The sequence below is a fragment of the Phalacrocorax aristotelis genome, chromosome 14, assembly GCF_949628215.1.
Source record: "Phalacrocorax aristotelis chromosome 14, bGulAri2.1, whole genome shotgun sequence".
Lineage (NCBI taxonomy): Eukaryota > Metazoa > Chordata > Aves > Suliformes > Phalacrocoracidae > Phalacrocorax > Phalacrocorax aristotelis.
In genome coordinates, this window is record NC_134289.1 from 8,055,640 (window position 1) to 8,080,449 (window position 24,810).

General features: G+C 40.5%; 1 protein-coding gene across 5 annotated transcripts in view; it reads left to right on the forward strand.

Moving 5' to 3' along the window:
- The window catches only part of ANK3 (ankyrin 3), a 375,938-nt gene that overhangs the window by 209,204 nt on the left and 141,924 nt on the right, over positions 1-24,810 (forward strand). For all 5 annotated transcript variants that reach the window (XM_075109653.1, XM_075109651.1, XM_075109649.1 and 2 more), the window contains 4 exons: positions 17,042-17,143; positions 17,617-17,715; positions 18,101-18,199; positions 23,163-23,261. In XM_075109653.1, coding sequence (XP_074965754.1) covers positions 17,042-17,143; positions 17,617-17,715; positions 18,101-18,199; positions 23,163-23,261 — 399 coding nt within the window. The remainder of the gene's footprint in view (positions 1-17,041; positions 17,144-17,616; positions 17,716-18,100; positions 18,200-23,162; positions 23,262-24,810) is intronic.

A 24,810-nucleotide genomic window follows, 5' to 3' on the forward strand; every position in this document is an offset into this window, starting at 1 on the left:
TGTTTTCCTATCCTTATTTTATTAAGTATATTTAATAATTTTTATTATTATTATTGAAAGCAAATGCCTGCTTCATGCTCCTGGCTATAGATTTCTAATTCTGTGGATGTTTTAGCAGATGAACTGAGCTGGCAGCGTTTGAGTGGTAGTAGAACAAACAATATTTTCATGATGGATGGTGGTTGAACAGGCAGATTAAAAAAAAAAACATACACAAATGATGCTGATCATCTTGGTATTTTATAACTAGAAAAGGATTTTTTCCTGTGGCTATATATTCCCGTTGTCCACAATTTTTGCAGTTGAAGTATAAATGAGGTAATGTGCATTTTCTCTTGGTAGTGGCTTTGTAAAAGCCTCATAGCTATCCATAGAGGTTAAGAGTGTAATGTGTTTGAGGTGGGGTCTCTTAGATGGAAAGAAGGGGGATTCTGTCCAATGAGCTTCACTATGCCTCGCTTGCTGTATGCAATATGCATCTTCCCTGGCTTCAGATATGAACCTACGGCCTATGGGTCCCAGGGAACTGTCTTGTGCACATCTGGTTGCTGTATGTAGCCTTCGCAATGTCTGTACTTGAACCGTTTTAAAGTCTCAGTTGTGGCATGTGTTAGCCATTATTTTAATTACTAGAGCATAATTTTAGATAATGATATTAAATCTCTCAGATACTACCACTGGTTTCTGTGCTATAGGAAGTTTCTAAAACTGAGGACCCTTCGTAAGTGTAAGCTGCATACGCACACATCTGTACTGATGCTATTTCTTCAGCCATTTGCTCTTGGAAAAGGGTGCCTGATATACCATGAAGCTATAAATCCCCTGCTCTGGTGGGCTTCAGCTGACACTTCAGCTTTCCAAACTGTCTGAAATGTCATCCACCGCAGTTTCAGGGGAAAAAAAAATTATATTTTTTCTTGCAAAATCTGGATCAGTGACTCCAGATGATGGTTGAAACTATTTCAGCTCGTCTTTCCAGTTCTTGGGGAGATATTTATACTGTTTGTATCTCATGTCAAACCGTGTTTTTCTTTCTGCTGAATTCTGCCATGTGTTGCTTTGTTTGCAAGTCGCTTTCAGGCCAGTTATCATAAGCATTCCATCTGGTTGGGGAGCCGAGTAGTGATAATGTAAAAGGACATTTCTACTATTCTGTTAAAAAGAATCCTCCATCTGTACCAAATCTGCCATTTTAATGAGATTGTAAAGGGGTTTTGTTGGTTTTTCCTTTTTGCAAAGAGGGGAGGAGATTGATTGTTGAGATTTTTTTTTTCCCTTGCATATCTACTCATTTCACGATTGTATCCAAGGCCCTTTCCCTTCCCCAAACTGAGAATGACTATAGGAATTTGCAATTCATGTAATTCACAATGCAAAGTAAGAAAAGGATCCTGGAAATTTTACCCAAAGTCTATATAACAAATTGATTTTTGCTATTAGTGTTGAGCCTTTTCTATATTACCCTTTGTTAATAGCATCCCGAAGGCTGCAAAACTGATCCAGAAGGTTAAAAAAAAAAAATAGTGTCACTATGGTTTATGACATGAACTTTCAGTAATCAGAGCTGAATTGATGGATGTGAATATGCTGAGATGACTTTTTAGTGCTGGCAGATTTTAATTTGTCTTTGTGCTTTTCTTTTGTCATTCTGATCATTGCTCTTTTAAAATTAATGGAGAGAGAATTGGGCAGCTTCTCTTGTGCGAATGTCACAACCTAAACCAGGACAGTTTTATGGAGGTTAATAGACAACGGTCTGGGTCAATCATCCACTGGTCTCCTCATACTAATGTGAACTTGAAAAGCCAAGAGCCAGTGACTGGAAAAGGAAAGTAACTCTGGCGGAATAAATGAGCCGGCCATGGGAAGGGGTGGTCGATCTCAGAGGAGCTCCTGGAGGGAGCAGGCTCCGACCCTGCTGGCACCGTCCACAGGACCTGGGCTGCCTAGGGAACGAGCGGCACAGCCCGCCGGTAAAACAGACACATGCAGAGACTGTGTTGAATCCTTTTCTCTAAAAGCTTTGTTCCTTCTTTCCAAATAAGCAGTAACTCAGCTTTAGAAGAGCTGTCGGATTGCCAGGTCTGCGTCACCAGCCGCTACCCCCCCCCGACACGAGGCTGCATTTCAGTGGCATCTGGTGGCGTAGGGACACCACCCCCCAATGGACTTGGTCTTCTGGATGGACTCTGTGAGTTTCCATAAAACTGCCCAACTTAATCCTTTTATCTACAAAAAGAACTATTCTGCACATTTTAAATTTCGTGTGGTTACTTTGAATCCCATTACAGAAATCAACATATATCCTTTCTCCGTGTTCTCAAGCACCTTTTTAAAGGCCAGAGAAGGGTATTTAGGCACCTGATACTTATTCAGAGCCAACCACTCTTCAGTTAGAAAAAAATTCAGTCACTGGATAGTAACCCTGTGCTCTTGGGTTTCTGGGATGAAACTGGGACGTTTTCTTTTATTGTTTTGAAATGATAGCTCTCAGTCCTCAAAACAAGCAGTAATGCTAAACCAAAACTGAGCTTTAGAAATTGAATATTTCAGCATACTATGTGTTGTTGTGGCAGCCTGCAATAACGACATTGCCAAGGTTACTGGTGCAGATGATTGAAATCTCTGCTACAGGGAGCTCTGCGCGGATACATCAGTGAAGCAAATTCATTTAAACTGACTTGGTCATCGTCTTGTACTTCAATTGAGGTGGAAGGCTCTTCCACCTCTGTAGGCAGCTGTTACCTTCTCTGTATTTAGTCAGGGGCAGAAGTGGGTCTTAGTCATAGATACTATAATGCCATAAGCAAAAATGTGCAGAAACAGCGAGTTGTTAATTGAGTGCATCATCAGTGACATTAATGAGGTCATTCCAAGCTAGATCACCTGAGTGTGTGGCCTACAATATTTATTCAGGGACATTGGGGCCTTAAGTTTTGCACCTTCTGAAAGACTTTACATAGATAATTAGCACCAAGTTCTGCATTATAACCCAAAAGCGCGGAGCTACTGCCTGATGGCTGGGCTTAGTCGATGCAAACATGGAAAAATTTGAAATTATCTTTAAAATATTTTACATATAAATGATTTCCTTTCATAGCCAAATGAAACATTGGGCATATCTTGTCTGACAAAAACGTTGGACGTTGAATTTTTTTTCTTACCCTCTTACCATTCTACTGTACCAATGAATATCTGTGTGCAGCTCGTGTGGGTGAGGTGAGATGTGTAACCGGTATGCGCAGTGCAGGTGCTTGTGCTGAACTGAAGAGATTTCAGCGTTCCCTTTCTCAGAAGGTGGATGTTCTTTAAAGCCGCTCCTAATATAAGGAACTGTAGGGAAGTATGCAGAAAATGCCTGCAGCTGGCAATAGCTTCCATTGAAAGGAAGAGATCTGCTTTACTGCAATGGTGATCCTCTCTCTGGCCTTCCCCCTGAAGCAAAACGATTTTGCTCTTGGTACTGCTTTTAATCTCTCTAGTTTAGAAACTTCAAGTGTATAGAGAGCAGCCTTTTAGTTCAGGAAAATAGCCTCTAGAACCAACGACACAAATCTATCATAATTAGTCATCAGAAAATCTGAGTAAATATAAAATTACCATGCAGTAGGAGGCAGGCATATGTGGTATTCAAAACACACAGAGTGTAAAATGATGTTATTGTTGCCTTTAGAAATAGCTCAAAGTAGTCTGCATTAGAAAGAGCTGATAAGCAGAATGACAAAAGCTTGTTTCATGAGTGATTCCAAGCAGCGGTGGTTTTCTGATCAGCTGATGCTGCAGCTATTTTGGGTATTCCACAGATCATGATTACATACACGGGGAATGATTGGAGGCAGCAAATATGGTAAGTGAGCCAGGAATCCTGGGACACGCTTTGTTACTAACTTAATAGTCTTAGAATCACTTGTCCTTTGCCATTTAAATAGCCAAGGGAAGTCTAACAAGTGACTGTGCATAGTACCTTTTTTAAAAAAAAAAAAAAAAAAAAGAAAGAAAACCACTCCCTGAGGCTGCTATTTTTAGCAATGGTGCAGTGTCCAAAGTGTTAACTAATTGAGTCATCAGGTTTCATATCTGGCCACAGAAAATGGCAGTGGAAGAGGGAGAATGCTTTCCAGAACAAGTAAGCATTTATGGATTCTGAAATAAGAGTGAAGTCTGCATATTGAGTTTCTTGTATTAGTGTTTTAAGTCTTTGATTGTATGAGACAAAGCTGGATGTAGGAAGAGGTACGTTTTGGCTTGTTTGGTGTATTTTGTGTTCTGACTGTTAGATTATGGCATAGGCTGAGGTGGCACTCAAATGGTATATGGCGTTACTTGTTCTCTCTCTCCTCACCAATGGCTACATTCCAGTCAGGACACTCTGCAGAAGACGCTGATTAAAACTGCAGAAACATTTTGTAGTGTTTAGTTCTGCGATCAGGGCCTTAAGTAACCTAGTTGTACGTAACAATTTTGTTCACTGAAATGTTTTAGCAAATCTTGTATATTTTGAAAAGGGTTAATGGAAATGTCTGTTTTTTAAGATGTGTTTATCAAATAACACACCTCTTCTACTGACAATCCAGGTCAATTAAAATTAAAAAGGAGCCTGCTGCTACTATGCTAGTAGGGACCTGTACGGAGGCACCCATATCACTCTCAGCATCAGGGGTAGTCCCAGTGACCTCCAAGATGTTCCCTGTGCGATTTAAAAATTCCTCAAGTGAGTAAGCTGCTGTGAAATGACATCCTTGCACTCTGTGAACTAGGCTCTGAGGTTCCTTGTAGCTGGAATTACTCACATCAGTTAAAAAATGCAAAGTTAAAACAATTAATCTTCAGCTTGCTTTACTGCAGAATTAAAATACCGGGTTCCCAGGAAAAGTATGGTATGGCGTTATTAATATTGATGAGTGCCAAGCTTTGTGGAAGCGTTAATTAACAGCAGTATTTTTTTTTTAGAGACATTACTGATGGTTGCACCCAGCAGTTCACTAGCTAATTTCCATGTCAGCAATAGCTTTGTGCTCTGACAAAATACTGCAGCGAGTTCTCTTAAATGTGTATGTTTTTGTTCACTTGCCGCTGTCAACACAGGACTGGGTTGTTGCTCCCTGTTAAAAATTATCTTTGAAACTCTGCTGTTTTCTGGTGATGCTATTCTTGCTCATAATTTCATTTCCACCAGCAATTTCAAAACTATGAAAACATTTATTTGGCGGATTTTCTTTGTGAAGCAGTTTCTTGTAGGAGAAGGTTTTGTCAGATTCAGATGTTTTATGGTACTTGATTAAACTTTTTTCAGTCCTGAGAACATTATTTGCGCTCTCCTGTTTTTTTCAGCACAATAATATCAGTCTTCAGGGTGATATATATCTTTGCTGATGCTTTATATGACCCCTTGTAGTACAGAACTTGTTGCAGTCCTGTTAGATTCTGTGTGAAACAGTTTGGAGAGTAGAACAAACTGAAAATCTTGCTGCCATCGAGCTGTGGCGTTGGCAATGTGCTGGTCTGCAGCGCGCTGTGCCCCTCAGTGTTGCAACAGAATGGTATTTACTCGTGCTTGACAAGGTGTTTTTAGAAGTTGCATAGAAACTGGTCTTCCTGTTAGTATATACGTTGTTTATTGAAGGTGTAGGAGCTATTTGAAATGGAGTTGAGCAATGGAGAAGGGGTACAGTAGGGATCTGTTTTGTAATTTTTTTCTTGCTGCTACTGTTTATGGTAAATTCTGATTTTCACTCCGTACATATCCAAGTCTCCTGCAGGGTGTAAGGCAGAAACAAACTCTGCTTCACTGTATGCTTATCCTGTAGACTTGCTATTCAGAAGTGATATTTTAATTAACATTGTGTAGTAATGGCTTATTCCATCATCAAATGCTAGAAGTGGTTACTCTATGGGGCTGGTAGGCAGATTGGTGGCCAGAGCTTCCTGTTGTGGTCTTCACTTCAATGGTTAAACTAAAAACTAACTCTACATCTGCATTTATTAAAATAGTAAAGTCTTCTAGCCTAGCTTGAAAAACATTAATTCATTAGTGAAATATCATTATTTTCTTCAATTAAACAATGATGTGTTTTCCAAACATATTTTATTCTGATGCTGGGAAATAGTGGTGATTTTCAGATGAAAATAGATTATGAAGTCTGTTTAAGGTGAAGTAGAATGTTCAAATGGTTTTATTTTTGTCAAAAAACAATAAGTCTCTCCCGTGATGTTCAGATCATCAGGGCTCTTCTACAGAATTCCAACTTTTGAGTGCACCGTGGCTTTGAAAGAAAGAAACATACTTGTTCAGTTCTGCAACTGCACAGTAATTGTGCGAAAATGGCACCATCTAATCTGCAGTGATTTATCCTTATATTTGGTAATTTCTTCTCCCTTTAAGAATAAAACTGAGTTATGTAGTGTTTTCTTTCCCCCTCTTTTCATCTCAAAGACCCCATACAGCTAAGACTGTTCTCACTGTTACTGTTTTCATCCTGTTTCTAACTCTAAATCTTGATCCTGGCCTTGCCCCCATGGTGGTTTAGACTCCTCCTCCTGTTTCAAAACAGAATTGTGTATTTAAAGTCAGTACTTGAGGCTAGTTTTAAAATCCTGATAACAACTGTAGGGATCTGGTTTGTAGTTTTTGCTCACAGGTTTTGGTGCTTGGGCTGGGAAAAGCAATTTTCCTACTGGAATCTGAGCAAATCCTCAAATCAGGAATATGTGGCGTGAGGGAAAAAACACTTTGTAAACTAATTCATATTTGCTGCATACACCATTGAATATATTTCATCTAGACAGCATCAACAAATGCTGTCATAGAACTTTCTGTTTCATTCCATTTCCTTGCCATTTCACAAATTCATAACAGTGAATGTCAGTGTTTAATCACGGAGGAGGAGGAAGGCAGCTCTGGGAAATGTGGAGGCTGGTCCAGCCCCACTGCTCTCTGCAGGCCACACACTGCTGTTGCCCACATCGTATGGCGTCATATCCAGGAGAAAGAAGACAAGTTTTCCTCAATGTTTATAGCAGTAACAAGCAGCAGTGTGCGTAACACCTGCTCTGGTTTGCTCTGCCTTGCCTTTGTGGTTTGTAGTAATGCAGTGAATTACAGAATGGATCTGGAGTTACCGGGTCATATCCATGGCAGCAGAATTAAATGGCAAAAAAGATACGGCAGGTTATTGTCAGCAGGGAGATTCGACTCCTGTGGAAGAGCATGACCAAGCCAACGCAGCCCAGAGCATTTGCTGATGGCACTCTCCAGTAGGTTCTCACACAGCTCCAGATCATGCTTAAATTGTGTCCTGGCAGGTTGCTCAGCTCCTGCATTTGAGACCTGTTAACTCTCCTGTGTGCAATTGCCCTCGTGAGTTTGGGAAGTGCTAGCTAGGTTTTCTTCCTCCTGAACAACCAAAATTACCTCAGCCAGCCCCTGGCTTTAGGGAGGTATTCGAATCATTTGGTTTATTGGTTGCATTGATTCTTTCTCATTGTACCAGGGCATATATATTTCACAGCATTTCTACAAAGAGGTGTCAGGACAGCTTGTTCTGTAAATACTACAAGCTCTCCTAAGGTAAACTGTGATTGCAAAGCTCATGTGGTGCCTCTAACCAGCCCTGCACAACTGACTGGTACAAGGTTTATGGCTACATTGCAAATCTTGCCCCAGGAGTCCTCTTCATACCTGGAAGCTCTTTAGATAATTTTCACTGACCGTTCAGGTTCTGTATCTGGTATGTGAGCTACGTGGGCTTTTCCAGCCAGAGACTCTTTTCAACAAGGTATTCAGGTGTGTAAATTGGAAGATGTTCTTTGCTTCTGACAGAGGTCATAATCCCTGCTAAGAAACTTATACTTTAGCATTTATAAACTAATAAAGGTTTGTCATTCCTATGAGAATCCTGAACAATGTGTCAAAAAATTGAAAACTATAGTAGGTATCTTTAAAACTAGCCATTCAAATGCCTCTTAAGCCTACAAAAGTGTAAACTTTAATTATGTCTGGGATTTGCAGTAGTTGCAGTGTAAATTGGTGTGTTCCTGCATATATTTTTGCTACCTTAGAAATGGCTTGAGTTGTTTACCTCAAGCAATCTTTCAATTTAATGATGTTCAAACTTCTAGGGCAAATTTTTTTTTGATTTTTGAATGAGAGATGCATTCAAAAGCAGGCATAAAGTGGAAAGGCAAAAAGAGAGCAGGAAACTTCTGACTGCACTGTGCTGAGAGCTCTTAATAGGCTGTCTAGCTATAGAAGAGATTATGTAGCTCATCTCTAGTTCCTATAGCTTGTTTACTATGGTATTTTTAGGGAATGTTTATGTCCATTATGCTTCCATTGACATGCAGTTTGCTTCACTTTATTACCAGTACCTTCCACTTCACCACATCTGATTGAAGCATATTTACATAATATTTTTGTAGTGAGCTTGTTCTGAGTGAATAAAATCTCTCTCCCTAAAATCAGCACTACTATCTGAGTTAGGGTTACACTATTTTTTTTCTCCATCTGAAATTTTAGACAAATATGCTTTAAAAAAATGTTTTGAAGAGGATTGCTGAAATTTTTTCCTCTCCTTTCTGGATCCTGATCCAAAAATCAGAGGCACACAGAGAATAGGAGGTGGACCAACTGACATAATTCATGCAGTGATCTGAAGAATGTGACTTTGGCATGAAAATGGCTTTAAATTTGAGCCGGAGATGTGCTGAAATTATCTCCATGCTCATTGGGTAGCCAGTTTCTGAGGGAAAAATAGCAGGGAGGAGATCAATGGCATCTCATCTAACTTGACATATAAGAGAGTTGTTATCTTCAGGTGAATATAAACATAAGAAGAAACCCTCGAAGCACATCCAGCGCTTCTCTAGCTCTTTGTGACTGTGGTAGCAGTTATGAAAGCCAGTAATTTATTTTTCACTTGTAAGTCTACGATAAGAAAACTTTAGAGAGTGAGAGATGAGTCATTAGAGGCTCAGGAGTTTCTTCCCAGCATTTGAAATAAACTTCTAGGAGTTGAGGCTGTCATCCTGGAGGGTGAATCTTGTATTTTAGATGCTCAAGCCTTTTGCCATCAACTGTATTGGATCCTTTCCATTGATTATACATGTGAGCTGCTCACAAAGGGGCTGGTTCTTTGCCTGATTACACACTTGTAATGGAGTACAGTGATTCACTGGTGAAACCAGTGCCTTTAATCTTGAACAGAGTGTGTCCCAGTTTACTTTGTCATTCAAGTTTGTCTTTTCACACAGCACAGTCCGATAGCTGAAAAGTCAGTATTAAAGGAATCTTATTTTCCTGTTCAAAGAAAATAACTCTTGTCATTTGTTGTTCGTGCATACTTAGAAATATTGTGTGTGTCATGCAGAAGTACATTGATTTTGTAGTCCTGGAATGTTAGGATGTTGCTTTTGGTGTTACTAATTTAACACATTCATACTAGGAATTGTTTTCATAAATTCTTTAGTTGAAGCTGACACATCCAACTTGGGTTTCAAAATCTCATGTGTGCAAACTGGCTAAGAGTATCAGAAGTCGTGCAGACCCTCGCCTCCTGTCTGAACGTTGTTCCTGTGGGGTGGGTTTGATCTCAGCTCAGGTGTTCTCTGTTGGCTTGTCAGATATTCATTTTGTTAGAATTGCAGTTAAATCATTCTGTATTTGTTGAATATCTGTGGTGACAAATAATACGAAGATGACAACTTCAGGGGCATTTTCAACTCAGATGTTATGTTCAATATGTTATGCATGTTACATGTGGATGTCAGGCAAGGGTTTCCCATCTAGCTCTGTATGTGGCCTTTGTGCCTTGGAAATCATAACCCCCTTTGCTCTTTGTAGAAAATCAAAAGAATAGCAGCTATTTTTCATTTCTGTCTTGTGCCTGAACTTCCTTAGGAAGCGGCCATTCAGGCATTTAAAGACACCCAGGGCTGGGTTAGTTGCATTGTAAGTCACAGGGCTGCCTAGATTTATAGTCTGCTGAAGAAGTCTGCATGCATAAAGTCGAAGCGACTTACACAGTAAGAAAGATGCATCATAGCTTCACTGGAGATGTTTGTTTATCATTGCAAGCAAACAACTCGCTCTAGACTTTTTGATGCTGTTAAAGGCAGTGATAAACGCCTCTTGTACTGGAAGCTGTGAAATGTTCTTGTACGTACCAGCCTACATCTCAGGCTCTGGGTCCTTTTCAGCCATTTTGCACTCCAGTACAGGTGGGTGGTTCATTTTCGGTGGTAACAGGGAGCACAGATTCAGCATTTTGTCAAGACAGACTCTAACAGGCAGAGTGGTGCAAGTGATCTTAAAAATGGTGTATACTAGACCTGCATGTCGGAGACTTACCTTGTCTTGTGGGCTAGCAAGGAGAGAGGCTTATTTGTTTGCTTGGACGTTTTCCTGGTTTGGTCAAGGATTTCTAGAAAGAAGGAGCTGAATCTAAAATGTGCTTTCCACTCTGTTTTGAATGGCTTAAATGTGTGAGTTTCCTCTACAAGCATGTTAAAGTTGACTACTGTACATGGATAGAGCCTCAGTTGTTGCAAATATCGTTGATTATAGATTCACATGCAATTTTTTCAGAAATATGAGGTATTTTAGTCTCCACTGGTGTCACCAAGAAGAAGGGTTTCATGCAGCCTGAAACCAGTGTAGTTTTTAACTTGTGGAAAACACGTTGTAGTTGTATATTTGGAATAGGGCCAGTTATGGGCACATTCCAAACCGTATAATATTTTTTTATTACTTTGTCATGCACAATACTATAATATGATCAAAGCTGATAATTAAGTTGCATGATAGGGCAAACAGAGGGATTTTTTTGGTTTTCAACCAATAATGAAAGCATTTCTCATTCTGCAATCATATTCAAAATAGCTGGCCTTCCCTAGCCAAAAGATGTTTCCTTTGAATTGTCAGGCAGTAGGGATGGAGCTTTTCCTGTTGCCCTGTGGTTGTGTTTAGGGCTGTGATCCCAAAAGCATCTCTCTGAAGGATAATTAACAGCAGAACTGCAGATAGCAGCTGGCCCCAGGCTGTCACATTCTTATCAGAAGAGAACACGTATGGTAGTATGGTATGTAAAGCACGAGTACAGCCGTAGTTGTTTGCACAAAGATCATCATCTCATCCAGTGCAACCAGCCCTCTTTCTAATAAAGATGATACAAGTGAAATTTTTTAATAACAAATAATTAAAGATTTAATTATGAGGTAGGAGGGAGATACAAAGGATACAGCTGCTTGGAGGATGGACGAAGAGACTCCCCAAGAAAATGATATGGCTGGTTTATTTCACATGGTTCAGACATGGCTGTTAACTGGCCAATATAGTTTATTTGAAATGAAATTTCTTCCCTTACCAAGTGAATGTAACACATTTGCTTGGAGGAAAATTCTAAATTACCTTAGGAGCAAACTCTAAGAAATGCCAAAGACCTCCAATTTCCAGGGCTGTACTTAGTGCCTGTCAGAGTGAAACCTTACTGCAAATATAATGCCATCAGTTGCAGTAAGCCCACCCGTATCAAAATAAGCAAAAATGTTATCATCTCTTTCCTCAGATCATCTCATGCTGCTGCAAGACTAGTTTTGTTGAGCACATTTCCAAATGGAAGTAACGTAAGTTCATCCCTTAAAATGAGGTCATTGCCTCCCCCCACAACAAATGTTAGGCATGGTTAGCATCTTTTTGTTGGGACTCAAGCCAGAACGCACCCTGCTCCTGCACAATGGGAACCTGCTGGGGGCTTCCCTTCACAACAGCTACTGTTAAAGATGGAGTGAAAAACAAAACCCTGCTCCCAATGTGAAAAAAAGACTGGATTTTTAATCTGAAAAAGAAGCCGCTGTAAGCAGAACACGAGAGAGAGATGAGCATAATAAAAATACCATCAGTATGAGAGGGGGCCCGTGCACATTGAAAATAGTGGCTTTGCACTTTTGAGGGTTTACTAAATAGTACATAATCTCCGTTTTCTGAGAGGACCCTCTCTAGTCCCATGGAAAAGCCAGGCCAGACCCTGGGGTGACATCAGTGCAAATTTCCTGATAGTTTTTGTCTTTACTCATGCTAAATAGTCTCTTACTTCCTGGGAGCACTTGTGGGAAAAGATAGTGAATATGTATTTGCTAGCGTGAGTCAGCATCAGCATTTTCTGTTTTAAAATGGAGGCTTAAGGTAATATCTAAGTGACATAGGAGTTTCTTTCCTGTAATAGAAATGTTTTAAACTCCTGTAGCTTTTCCTTAAAATGGGGAAATGGTTCTCAGATCTTACCCCTGCTCGTCACAGGTTCTGTGACCATCATGTTGGAGGATCTTGGGGTAAAGCAGGTTGGGAAACAGAGTAGTGCTGCTAGGATGGTTTATCCAGCCTCAGCCCTTTCCAGAGACGTCTCTGGGATGAAGCCTGTTGAAATGAGCTCCAGACTGGAAAACCTGTTGTGGGCTGCAGGCAGCCCGCAGTCTGCAAGCTCATCAGCCTGCTTTACAGTAGAGAATTGAATTTTTAAAGCCTATGACATTAAAGGGGAATACACAAATTTAAAAGAAATATACATTGCATAAAAACTGCATTCATTAACCAGTCATCTGCATTTAAGCATTTTTTAAAACTAGAAATAGTTCCTTTTTCTTCCAAGAAAGTATGGGGGGAGGGGGGAGAATTCATGCCATCTGTGAAGAAAAAGCTTAATATTATGCACACATCAGTACTGGTAGGTTCATAAATCCACTCTTTATGAAATATAGTCTCAATAGCCATTCCAGAACTAAACACTGTGCCCAGGGTCTGAGGACTGTCTCTCCAAGAATTAAAACACTTGTAGGAATCTTGATTTTTAATCTGAGTCTGGATATAGAGATTGAAAAGGTAGCATCCCAGGGGGCACAGCAGGGGAAGGCTTCGGGGACACAGCCTGACAACAGGAATCCTGTGCGAACGTGCAGGAGGGGCTGCAATCTTTGTGGCTGACTGCAAGAACATCTGAGCTTCAGGGTGTGTTGGTGTGTGTCCCATGCTTGTTGTTCTCTTGATGATTGTCAAGACAGTGGAGAATCAAAAGCCAGTTTTCGTCTTCATTTCATGTTAGGATTGATTACCCCAAAAAAAGGGGTAGGGACCTGAATAGATTGCTTGCAGAGAGGCAGAATGATCCTCTCAGGAATATTGAGATTTAAATAATTAGGATTGGAGAAAATTTTTATTAGGTCCATTAAGGGAAGGTCCTGTAGACATGCTGTCTGTGTGGGGTTTGCTTTTTGGATGCCAGCTAGTGTGAAAGGTGGAAGGGTGTGTATCAAGAATAGTTACCCACAGAGGGAGCACTTACCTGCGCTGGTGTCCTGAGAGATGGCTGGAAACCTAAAATCCTTTTCCCCTACTGTGGTTTTTTTTTAATGCATTTAATATAACAGGTCCTTGATTGGTCTGTGACATGGTCTTCCAGGCATGATGGAAATGCAGATAAACAAGCATTAACATTATTGTTGTGCTTGTTTCATCTTTTAAATCAGTGATTTGAGCCTAGACTCTGATGCTGCTCCTCTCTATGCAATACAGAGGCAATTACAGGCTCTATCAAGGACTAAAAGGGACTTTGTTTTAAACAAAATAGTGCCAACTGGAAATTACATTTTTATACTCTATTACGGTATTTTAAAAATTGAATTTAGGCTTAAAATAGAAATGTGAAGTTGAGAAAATTTAGGTTCAGAAATGTGAAAATGTTGATGGTTTTGATCACTTTTTACTGACCCCTGCACTTTGCATTTGTAAAAGTTGGATAGTGTTCCTAGGTTATTCTGAGTTTTGGAAGTGGAATGTCTTAAAAAACAAGGGTATTCAAGGCATTCGGCAAGGTAGAAGCAGCTTATAAGACCGTTCTCTATCTGAGCAGGTCTGAAGTAATGCCTTAGTTATAGGGAAAGTGGAAGTTGGCAATACTACTGGAATTGCTTTTGGTTTCCAAAGATGTTGGCTCTTCTTTCTGTCTAATGTTATGGCTTGTTTCTGCTTATGGCAGAGACCCTAACGGATGGAGAGAATCCCAGAAGCCCTGCTGAACTTTTTGCACGATTGCACAACCTCAGTCTGTTATCCCTCTGTGCAAATCTCAAAACTTCTGTGCATGGTGGCCCAGAAAGGGTGAGTTAACCAACCTGAGGTGAGCTGACCCAGTCTCAGGGCTTGGAAGCTTTAGCCAAGGTCAGAGAAAAAGCTTTTCCCGTTTCTCAGTGCACAGGGCTGTGTTACACCCTGGCTGCTAAGGCAGCTCGTGCAGTTTCACATGCTAGGTCTCATCATATTCAAGTAACTGGAAACCAGTAAGGTGGAAACTGGAAGTGCCAAGTCAGATCAGCTGAAGTGTGGGAGAGCTTGTGTTATCCCCGGCGTGCTGTTAAATGGCAGCTTCTCCGGGTGCTTCTTAGTTGTCACTGTGCTGCCTGCGTGTGTCGGCGCTGCTTTTTCTGCGCAGTGCCCCTCGTGCTGGGAGCCTGTCCCTGTCTGAGCCGCACAAGTCCAGGCTGACGGGTGAGCAGGGCGTTGTGCCCAGCACCCCACCAGCCCCACCGCTCGGGTGGCAGCCTGACTGCCGGTGTCAGTGAGCTTTCTGGACAGTTTGAGCAGAAAGAGAGTGTCTTGAGTGGTGACTGGCAACACAGGGCACGCTGTTTGCTTGAGGGATTTCAGGAATAGATTTGTGCATCACTTAGCAGCACCTGAGCTGGCTTGATTTGAAACATTTTTATATGTCCCCAGGCGGGAAGTGTGACCTAACCTTTGTTCTTCCTCCTGTTAGCGAGCAAGTGCTTCTAAGACAAGTCCTTAAAAGACATAGGCATTGCTCTCCCTCTACAGTGAAACAGCAGTTGGCTATTATTGTGAATATCAGCTATTTATCCTCCTGCCTCCCCTCCCCCCCCCCCCCCTTTTGTTTGAGCAAATAGAAAGGTTTAAATGTTTCTGAGTATGAGCTGTGTTTCTTGTCTGGTGTGTATTAATGTGACTGGTGGGAACTGATTTTCCATAGCTGGCTTCCCTTCCCCACCCAGAAGCAGCTGTAAACAGCTGATGTTAATTATCATCCACCTGCTGACTGTGCCAAACAGACATGCCATTACACTGTGACAAAAAGGGCTCCCGGTCTATTAAGTCCTCCCTCATACCTTTGGTAATGCTGATAAAATGCTGACCTGTTTTTTACCCCAGTGGCTGCTGCTGCTAAGCGCTTAGAAAATGACCCGTCTCCTGTAATAATCTGCATTGCACAGCTCAGATGATTTTCCCAAATGAAAGTGTTTAACTGTACCTCTCAAGGCAGCTATTCTTCACCGTAGTCTTTACAGTTCTGACCACGTAGTTTGTGGCAGCACCTTGTTTTTGATAGAACCTAATTAAACATTGGTCTTTGGGGGCTGTTTTGTTGGAAGCACATCACAGAAGTTGCTTTGTAATGATTAGCGTGGTGTGCTTGGAAAATAACGATTAAGAGCGGGGAAGGTTGTAAGCTGGTAACTTACCACTGCAAGGTGGAATGCCATGTGTGCCAAACTCAGTAGAAAATGAAGAGTCCATAAGTAATGGTTCTCTTCTTGGAAAAGAGAGCTTGTTGTATTGAAAGTACTAGTAAAATAGTCTTGTAGCTCATACTGGTACAAAGAAGAAAGCAGACTTCATAGCTACTTACCATTTTGCTGTCATTATGCCCAAGATTGCTTCATCCTGTGCATGAAGGCGACTTCAGATGGGCTTGAAGCAGTGTTTATACAGAACATCCAGTTTGCATTGATAGGAGAGAGAAGTCTATAGCAACCCCAGAAAATGGGGAGTGGAAAAAAAAAATTATTTGAGCACTGGATAAATAGCTGAGCTTTGGTGCCAGGGTGTTTGATATTTATCTCACCAGTTACAGCCTTTAATTTTTCTCTAAAGGCAATTGTACTCTTTTAGAACCTTAAAGGATCATAAAGCACTTAAAGTTGTACTGATGTAGGCCTGTGATGAAATGGTACTGAGGGGGGGGAAAAAAAAAGACAATTCCTTTTATACTACTGGACAAGAGTGCACAAAAAAAGAGAGCGTTGACTGCCCAAGATGCCAGGGGAAGCTGTGGCACAGAAGATAAAATCAAAGATTATACTATTTGTCCCTCTTGAAAGCTAACCCAGTTCATTCCACTTGCTCCAAGGCAGGATCAGCATTATCTAAACCGTCCTTGGTGGATATTTGCATAACTTGTTAAAACCCTCCGGGGATGGCAATTACTTTCAGTGGTCTCTTTCATGACTTAACCATCCTTTCTGCCATCCTTACATCTGAGCTGAAGTATCATAAAGCAAATTTGCACAGCTATCTTTAAAGCAAGATCTGAAAAAAAAATAAATGCAATTTACATAATGGCACTCTACCTAGGGATTTCTGGCTATTTCACTGAATGTGGACAGATACTGTAAATAAAATGTGCCATAAAATGAGGGAGGATGGAAAACATAAAACAAAATATAACCAGACATTAGATTTTAAAATGCCTTAATTTGTAGAATCATGTTTTTCACTCAGGTAGTCCAGTCCTTCAGTGTTGAGTATTTTGGATTTTTTTAAATCTGTCACGTGAGATCTCGCAGTGCCGGGCTGGTCTGTTCAGCTTGGATGTCAAAGGGTGGTGAGGCACTTTTGGAAAGAGCAGAGTGGCTTCCGTGGAGTCCTGTGCTGAGCCTCACCATGTTTGTCTTCCATGCTGGGTACCAGGTGCATTCCTGGCCCTACTAGCCTTGCATGTTAGACAGTGCTGCATAATGCACGTTTATGCGTGAAGCTGACTCTTGTGCTGCCTGTCAGGTGGGCAGCCTGCTTACACCAGGAGTCTGCGTAAGCAAGGAGGGCAGGATGTGACCCATATTTGGTAAGGCAGTCTGGCATCCTTTCCTGTCTAGTTAAATGCATATACAATATGTTGTATCATTAGTGACTTCTTTGCCAAGGGAATAAATTTTAAACTGTGCTGTTATTTCTAAAGGATTTTTTCCTTTTTTCTTGTAGTCTGACACAAATGCAAGTTACCTGAGAGCGGCTCGAGCTGGCAACTTGGAAAAGGCTCTTGACTACTTAAAAAGTGGAGTGGACATCAACATTTCAAATCAGGTTGAAGAATGTTTTGATCAAATTTGCTGAATAAATAACTTTCTCACTATTTCTCAAATCTGTCTTTATATTTGCACTTCATGTCAATGATAACTTATATGTTTTTTCATGAGCCATGTTTACATATTTATCCAATTAAAACTTTTGGTTTTGCCCCTTACCAGGAGGTCATTTCAATTCCACGTGGAGAATGTTGTACTATTTAATGTTATATTTAATTCCATTTGTATTAGATCAGATCATGGGACAGCACACAGAACTTGAGACCTCAGAGCTAGTATATCCTGACTTAATTCATACTCTTTCCTTATAATCTAGTTCTTGTAAAGTTTACATAAGAATAGTTTTTGGAAGCAGTCCTCTCACTGGGATCTAATAAGTTGTCTCCTGAGATGTTGTTTGCTATGCTGGAAGACAGTTGCCAATCTTTTCCATTGCTTTTCTTTTTTTTTCCTTTTTTTTTTTTTAATCAGAATGGGTTGAATGCTCTCCACCTTGCTTCCAAAGAAGGGCATGTAGAAGTTGTCTCTGAACTGATACAGCGAGGTGCCAGTGTGGATGCAGCGACAAAGGTTAGTCAGGCCTATCTAATTGTTCTCTTGCTCACACCGATGGCATGGGCACAAGGTGTCGTCCGACTGATTACAGACATTACTCCAGCAGCAACTGCCCATTTCCCTCTGGTGGAGTGGTGTCAGTAATTGTTTAACAGAAACTTTTCAGATTATACTAAATGTCACAGGCTACTAGGGATGAGATTTATTGAACAAATTGTAGATTCCTGTCTTCGTTTCTGTCCGTGTCTTCTAGAATAACTTACCCATTAGAAGTATTCAGTAAGAGTATTTTATTGCCATAAATACTGTATTTTAAAGTGGAACATGTTCTTGGTAGTATCATCATGTATTTAACCTCAAGCTTTGTACTCTTTTCAAATATCCCTGTCTCTCATTTCAGAAAGGAAACACAGCATTGCACATAGCATCCCTTGCTGGACAAGCAGAAGTAGTCAAAGTGTTGGTTACAAATCGGGCCAATGTCAATGCGCAGTCTCAGGTAAAGTCATATTTCTCCATTTGGTACTATCAAAAACTTTGCTGACATTAAAATAGTTCTGCCCTTATAAGCTACAATATTAGTATGTTTGGTAGATCCCATTGTATTAACGCTGACTCTTGGAAACAGGGTTTGATGGAGTCAGTAAGATGAATGTAATCCTGCTAACACAAAAAACCCCTTCTTTTTGGCGGTTCCACACATGTAGGTAGCAGGTGCATGGACAAAGTTTAAACACACAGTTACCATTTTATTACCGAAGCAGGCATTTTAGTGAGTGTAGTGCTGGATTCATTCCCACCTTGTAACTCAACATACAATTAAAACTTCAAATGTTTCCAGCTCTACCCCTCATCAGGTGATCGGAGCGTGCCAAAAAGCATCCTGGACATATCAAGTCTTGTCTTCGCCCTTAGGCATGACAGTGCAGTGAAATCCCAGGTTGTGTTCAGGTCTCTTCCCATGCGGGATGTCAACCATCAGCTGGGATTAACTCCAAGTTGCCCACCTCATTCACCATCAGAGAAAACATAGAAATAACATCTCTGTTTTAAGTTGTCCAGAAGTCACACACCCCTGGAGATGAAGAAAGTGGAGTCACATCCAGGGGTGCTGGCAGGACACTGGAAGTGGTTGTGTAACAGGCAGCACAGAAAGCATTTACCCTTCAGCCTTACATCTGCCCTCCAGAGTCCTGTGAGCTTCTAATTGTTATGGAGTCGGACGAAATACTGATAGAACAGGACAGTGGGAGAGAACTTGTTCAAATGAAAGGGATGCTGTTTCACATAATTCAGTGTCTCACCTTAATCGAGCTCATCCCCTTTCCTTGTACAAGGAGGTACTGCGAGCATATGCATAGCTTTTCAGTTTGGTTAAGCCCTTTGAATGAATATTTAGGTCAATTATAGAAAATTTGAAATAAGGGAAAACGGTGCTGGTGTTAAAAGCAAAGTAGCAAAATTAAATAGAAGAAAACTCTGGCTCAGAAACTGCATACACCGCAGACTGTCGAAAGCTGGGTGCCTGTGCTACAAGAGGTGTCCCTGCATGCCTGCCCCAGTCCTGTTCTCCCTGCTCAGGCAGTGTCAGAGAAAGGGGATCAGATTAAGAGATGGTCTTCTCACCTGGCCCAGTATTGTCATTCTGCTGTATTATAAAGATATGGGCATGATAGAAAATGTTTGTTTAAAAGGGAAATTTAAATAATGTACATTTTAAAGAAACATTATTTTTTAAAAATGCTCTCTCAAGTAATATGACCAAAACATTTAGTAGAATCGATTTCAAGAATGTTATTTATCTGTGACCTATATTTCATGTTTCCTGCACCTGGACAAAGAAAATAGGCTACTTGGTTCTCCTTCCTTACTCTTTTGTATTAGATTGATGCAGCAATATTTGGTTCCAGGCACAATATAATTTGAATTTAAAGAGAACAACAACAACAAAAAGTAGTTTTAAGTAAAACGTTCTATAACTGTGAAAAAATAAAACAAAACAGAAACCTTTCTAGTGGTTTTCCTGTTAAAGAAATTAAGACGACTTTGAAAGGATCTTATCTGCTTGTGTTTGAGCACTTGTGCATTCAGCCCTGAAACTAAAAATAATCTGAGATTGTAAACATCTTATATAACTGCATTGTCCATATGCCCTAAGGTTTTGCCATGTTGCCCTTACTTTGCTAACATGTGAGAATTAAAGATTTATCATCGCCTACCCCAGCCCCTTATGCGTACCGTTGATGTCTTTGCTTAGACACATGTATGTGGGCCGTTGCACACCAAGACCTGGCAGTGATATAGCCCAAGCCTTTTGGGGAGGTCCCTGGAGCTCCCTGTTGCCAAACTGCCCCTGGACCAGCTTTGTCTGTGGTACTGAGCATCGCTTGAGCCTTCTTAAAGCTTAGAATAAAGTTCTGCTGAATTTGGCATACCCACACAGAAACCACCCAAAGACTTTTTTGTTTTGTTTCTCTTTTTTATGCTGACCCTGTTTTCTGTGAGTTTGGCTTTATCTCCTCTTCCCTTGAAGGTAACAGCTCTACCCTGCTGACAGTGCCAGCGTTAGGAATGCAAGGCCGCCTTTAACCAAATCTTCCTGTCTAAAAAAAAAAAGTGGCTTTTTACTGAGTCTGAATTTTTTACCTCTTCTAAGGGTGTTTTATTGCTATTGAAGACCAAATTCTTTCCTTAGGCTTGTGGCTCTCTGGCGATTTCAGCTCCTTTTTAAAGAGAGAAGAAAAAGCAAAGTACGGGGGGTGGGGGGAAAGATGTTGACTACCCTACAATAATTTAACGTATAAGAAAAGGTTCTGCTCTGTCTCCAAATGCTAATAATACTTGGTTCTGAGAATTTTTGCCTATTAATTATTTTCTGAAACTAATAATTATAAAGTGTTTCCTGCTTCCTTTCTAAATGCAAATGTTTGAAACTGGAAAAAAAAAAAATCTTTGTTTCCAGCCAAGTTAGTAAATAGATATTGAGTATGCCATGAAATGATAGGGAAAAATGCCAGACTCTGCTGTTCGCTATAATAATAACCCGTAATGCGACATATTAGATACCTTAGCAAATGTTTTCTGCCTGCCTTGTTTTTCACTCAGCAGAATTCTAGCTGTATGGTAACTAAACCGTTAGGCCTTGGTTCTGGAGAGTGCATTCACACATTGCTAACTTCAGGCTTTGGCTCCAGTGGGACTTCAGCGCCTGCTTTATGCTTGTAGTGAGTCTTTCCTGAATAGAGACCAAATTATCAAAATACTCGAACAACAGACCTTGCAGCCTGTGGAAGCCTTGTAAACATGTGGTTTCACAGCTGCTCAGTGTCTTGTTGATAGTAAAGTTCCTCTTGGATCAAACACCCAGTTCATGCCATTTCCCCTCCAACTGTCCCTTCTCCTGGCCTCCTGTTTGTCTCTGCTGCCAGAGAAGCCTGCATGCTCTGGCTCGGGTCACCTGCGCTCTCCTGCGTGCTCGGTGTTGGACATGTGCCATGCAACTCTGCTCCGTTGCTGCGACAGTCAGATGTCTCTCAGGTTTTTTTGCCGTGGCTACTATAACTCAGCTGAAATTCACTGCTATAGGTCTTAGGCTACGGTTTCACTTCATCTCCCCAGAGCCCAGAATGTTAATCTTTTTTCTTTGATGCAAATATATGGCCAAACTCAGCTCATTTCTGTTTGGCTCCGTTGGTTTCCTGCAAAATCTAGGTCAGTGTCCTTTGTAACTGTTTTAGCCAAATTGCTGAGCTGCTCCCCCTGCACCTTCCACCCTGTCGAAATGCCTGCCCTGGCCACACTGCAGGCGTGAGCGTGCTGATACTCTCAGCCAAACCCGGGCGTATGGAAGCGCTTCCTTAACTTTTCTGTTGTTTAAGCCAGATGAAATCTCTCTTTGGTTTTACCTGTTATTTTTAACTAGCCCTTACCTCCTATTTTATTTTGTATTTGCTTTCTTCCTTGTCCCCCCTGTGCTCTGGAGTAATCACCAGAAGTGATCTGCGATAGAGCAAGAGGTCTGGGGGGACCTGAGCAGGGAGCAGGTGAAGAGGGAAGCTGCTGCCCCCATTGCAGCCCATTCTATGTGAAGTTTACTTAAGACAAGTCGGAGGTTCGCAGAAATCCCTGTGGTGTGAGATCTGGAAGGTAGTGGGAAGAGAGATGGGGCCCTAACAGCCCACTGAAACCTCCGTGACCTCCTGGCCAAAATGTTTAATGGCATCACCACCCATGCTGGTACCTTAAGGGAAGGGATCAGGCGAAATCTAGCAGTGATATGTCTGACAAAAAGTAATGCTGGAGTATGAAAGGTAAAAAGATATATCATGATAGATCAGAGGAGAAGGGGATTGCTGTTCTTATTGCTGATGCTGCTTTAGTTGCTTCAGCAGTATCAAATTGCTCAGTCAGTAGTAGACAGATGTTTTAAGTTATTGCTATAAAATATATTTACCGCTAGTTCACGATCCTTTGGACTGAGGGACGTGCAGTACTATATGAAAGCCAAGCAATTTCAGGTGCAAATCAGCAACTTCTATAAATTCCTTTAGAGGTATCTTGAACCCAGGACAGGTTTCATCACTTCCTTTTGCTGTTTTGGTTTTGTGAGTCACGTCAAAGCTGTGAATTTCAGAAATGCATAGAACAATATGGAAAAATATATTTTCTTAATTAGTACCCAAAAATTCAATTCCTGAAATGCTGTGACTTGAATACCATAAAGGCAAAGACAAAAGCATTGCCTGTAAGAGGAAAGCACTAGCCAAAGAACGAGTTAAGTGCTGAAGCTTCTAAGACTTATATTGCATTGATTGAAATCATGTGCTCAAGCATAATTTGAGAAATGCTCTAATGTGATTGGAAACAGTGAATAACCCATCTCAAACAACTGAGAACCAGCGATCCGGAGATCTCCTGGTGCCTGAAATATGAAGTAGCGCAGTGTCCACATGCAGGCTATGCTCAGAAGGCAGCTCTTTGAGGAGACAGAAGGCATAAGTATTTGGCGCAAGTGAAAGAGAGGTCAAAACTAATGGAAAGAAGAGAAAAAAATGGAAAGTATTCTGAAGTGCCATCGCCCTTGCTTTGCTACAGACTTGTATTATATTTCCTGTCCCATTTTGCGTTTCCATTGCTGTGGCTGCATTTGTCAGGAATCATAACTCATCTCTACCGAGTGGTCTGTCCAGATTGGTTTTTAGTTTGGCTTCACAACAGATGTAAAAGCAAGCATTCTCGCTTAGCTGTGGGAATTGTATCTGCTCAGCTGAAAGATTCCACTGTGTCCTTTTAGATAATATTACCCTTCTCCTATCTTCATTTAAATCGGGGGAGATCGTGCCATTAACTGGTGTGCGAGCACGCAGTTTATGGGGTTTCCTCCTCGCCTACCCAAGTTTGGCAGATCTGTGGTATGTATGAAATGTTTGTGAGGCGTTAACACTCTTGTTTTCCTATTTCAGAATGGTTTCACTCCACTGTATATGGCAGCACAAGAAAACCACCTGGAGGTTGTTAAGTTTCTTCTTGACAATGGTGCCAGTCAAAGCCTTGCCACAGAGGTAAAAGTTTGAATTTCACACTTTATGAACAAAATAAAATGTGCTTCAGCAGTGATTCTTGCCAGCTTATATCAAACCAGTCCTTTTAAATACAAAATTAAAAATCAATAAAAAGTTCTCTCCACGAAGTGTGCTAATGATTACTGAGTTATTGGCTTTTCAGCAATTTGAACCATCTCTTGCCATTTCTGAAATAAAAAATGACTTTAGCTAGAAACAGTTCTAAAAATAGATGTGTTCTTAGTCATAACTGCTAATCTTTCAGGTGAAGTGCTCAAAAAGGGAAGCTGTGTGCATAATATAAAGGTTCTCTGTGCTTTCATTAAAAATACTGAGTAATGCGGAGGGCAACCATAAAGCGAGAATAGGTGTTTACCCACGCTTGGAGCCAGCCCTGGGATATCAGGGAAAACCCAAGGTTACTTAGTGCTTAGAGTATTTTCTGAGCTGCATCTTTTGCAGTGTTGATACCCTCTCTGTAGCACCCAGTTATCTCATCTGGTCTTGCAGTGATAATTTGAAGCTGAAAGAAAGATGCAGGGCCCATTGTCGAAGGTGTTCTGTGATCTTTCTAGAAGAACACTTTTAATTCCATGCTTTAAAAAGTAATTCTAACTCAAATAAGGCAACCTGGAAGGAAAAAGAATAGCAGACATATTAATAGTTTTGAATGTACTGCATTGAGATATGTTTTAATCTGATGAATTGTCTTAATTCCAAGACTGCTTTAATCCCAAGGCTGCAAATAATGCTTACTTGAAAAAGTCCTGATCTTTGCAAAATAGGAAATGCAAAATTACTTTACTGCATCACTGTACCTTATAGTATCACTGTATAATGATGTATGTATGGAATCTTTTCCTTCTGTTCTGAAGTCAGCACTGTAAAAAATGAACCACTAATGGATCAAAACTATGTTTTCAAAATCACTAAAAATTAGTTATAACTAGAGGTGTGTATCAGAAACTGCTTTCTGGAAATGCTTAAAGCAATTTAAAAAGCCAAGAAATACCAAAATGAAATATTTTAAATCTGGAAAATTATTTGAAAAATTGTAGTTTTCAGAACACTGATTTCTATTTCTTTGTAAAAACTTGGAAACAAACAATTCACGGGACCCCCAGAGATGTACAATGTCAGGCTTCTGAAAATATTCTTGCCACTCTATGATTTTCTGACAACAGAAATTGTTAAAATTGTGCGTGGGTACTTGGTTCTTTTTATTTGGTATTGTTTTTCCCTTGGGCATTGTATGTCAGTTTAGGTTGAGGTTTTTTCCAACTCAGCTTGATGATAAGGTGCAGTCTAACTTTATCCATGGAGAATTCCTTTGAAGATACCAGACTAAAAACAGTGTTGCATTTATTGCCTTACTTGTTTGTGATAGTTGCTTATGGGAGCCTTTTTTATTTTCTCTTGGCCCAAGTTTTCTTATAAATCTAATTTATCTTTATCTTTGTAAGTGCAAAAGCCTTTGTTATTAAATGATTGCTGCTTAGCTAAATATTCATTAAAAATAAAACTCTTAAAAAGGTGTTTTAAGTGAAAA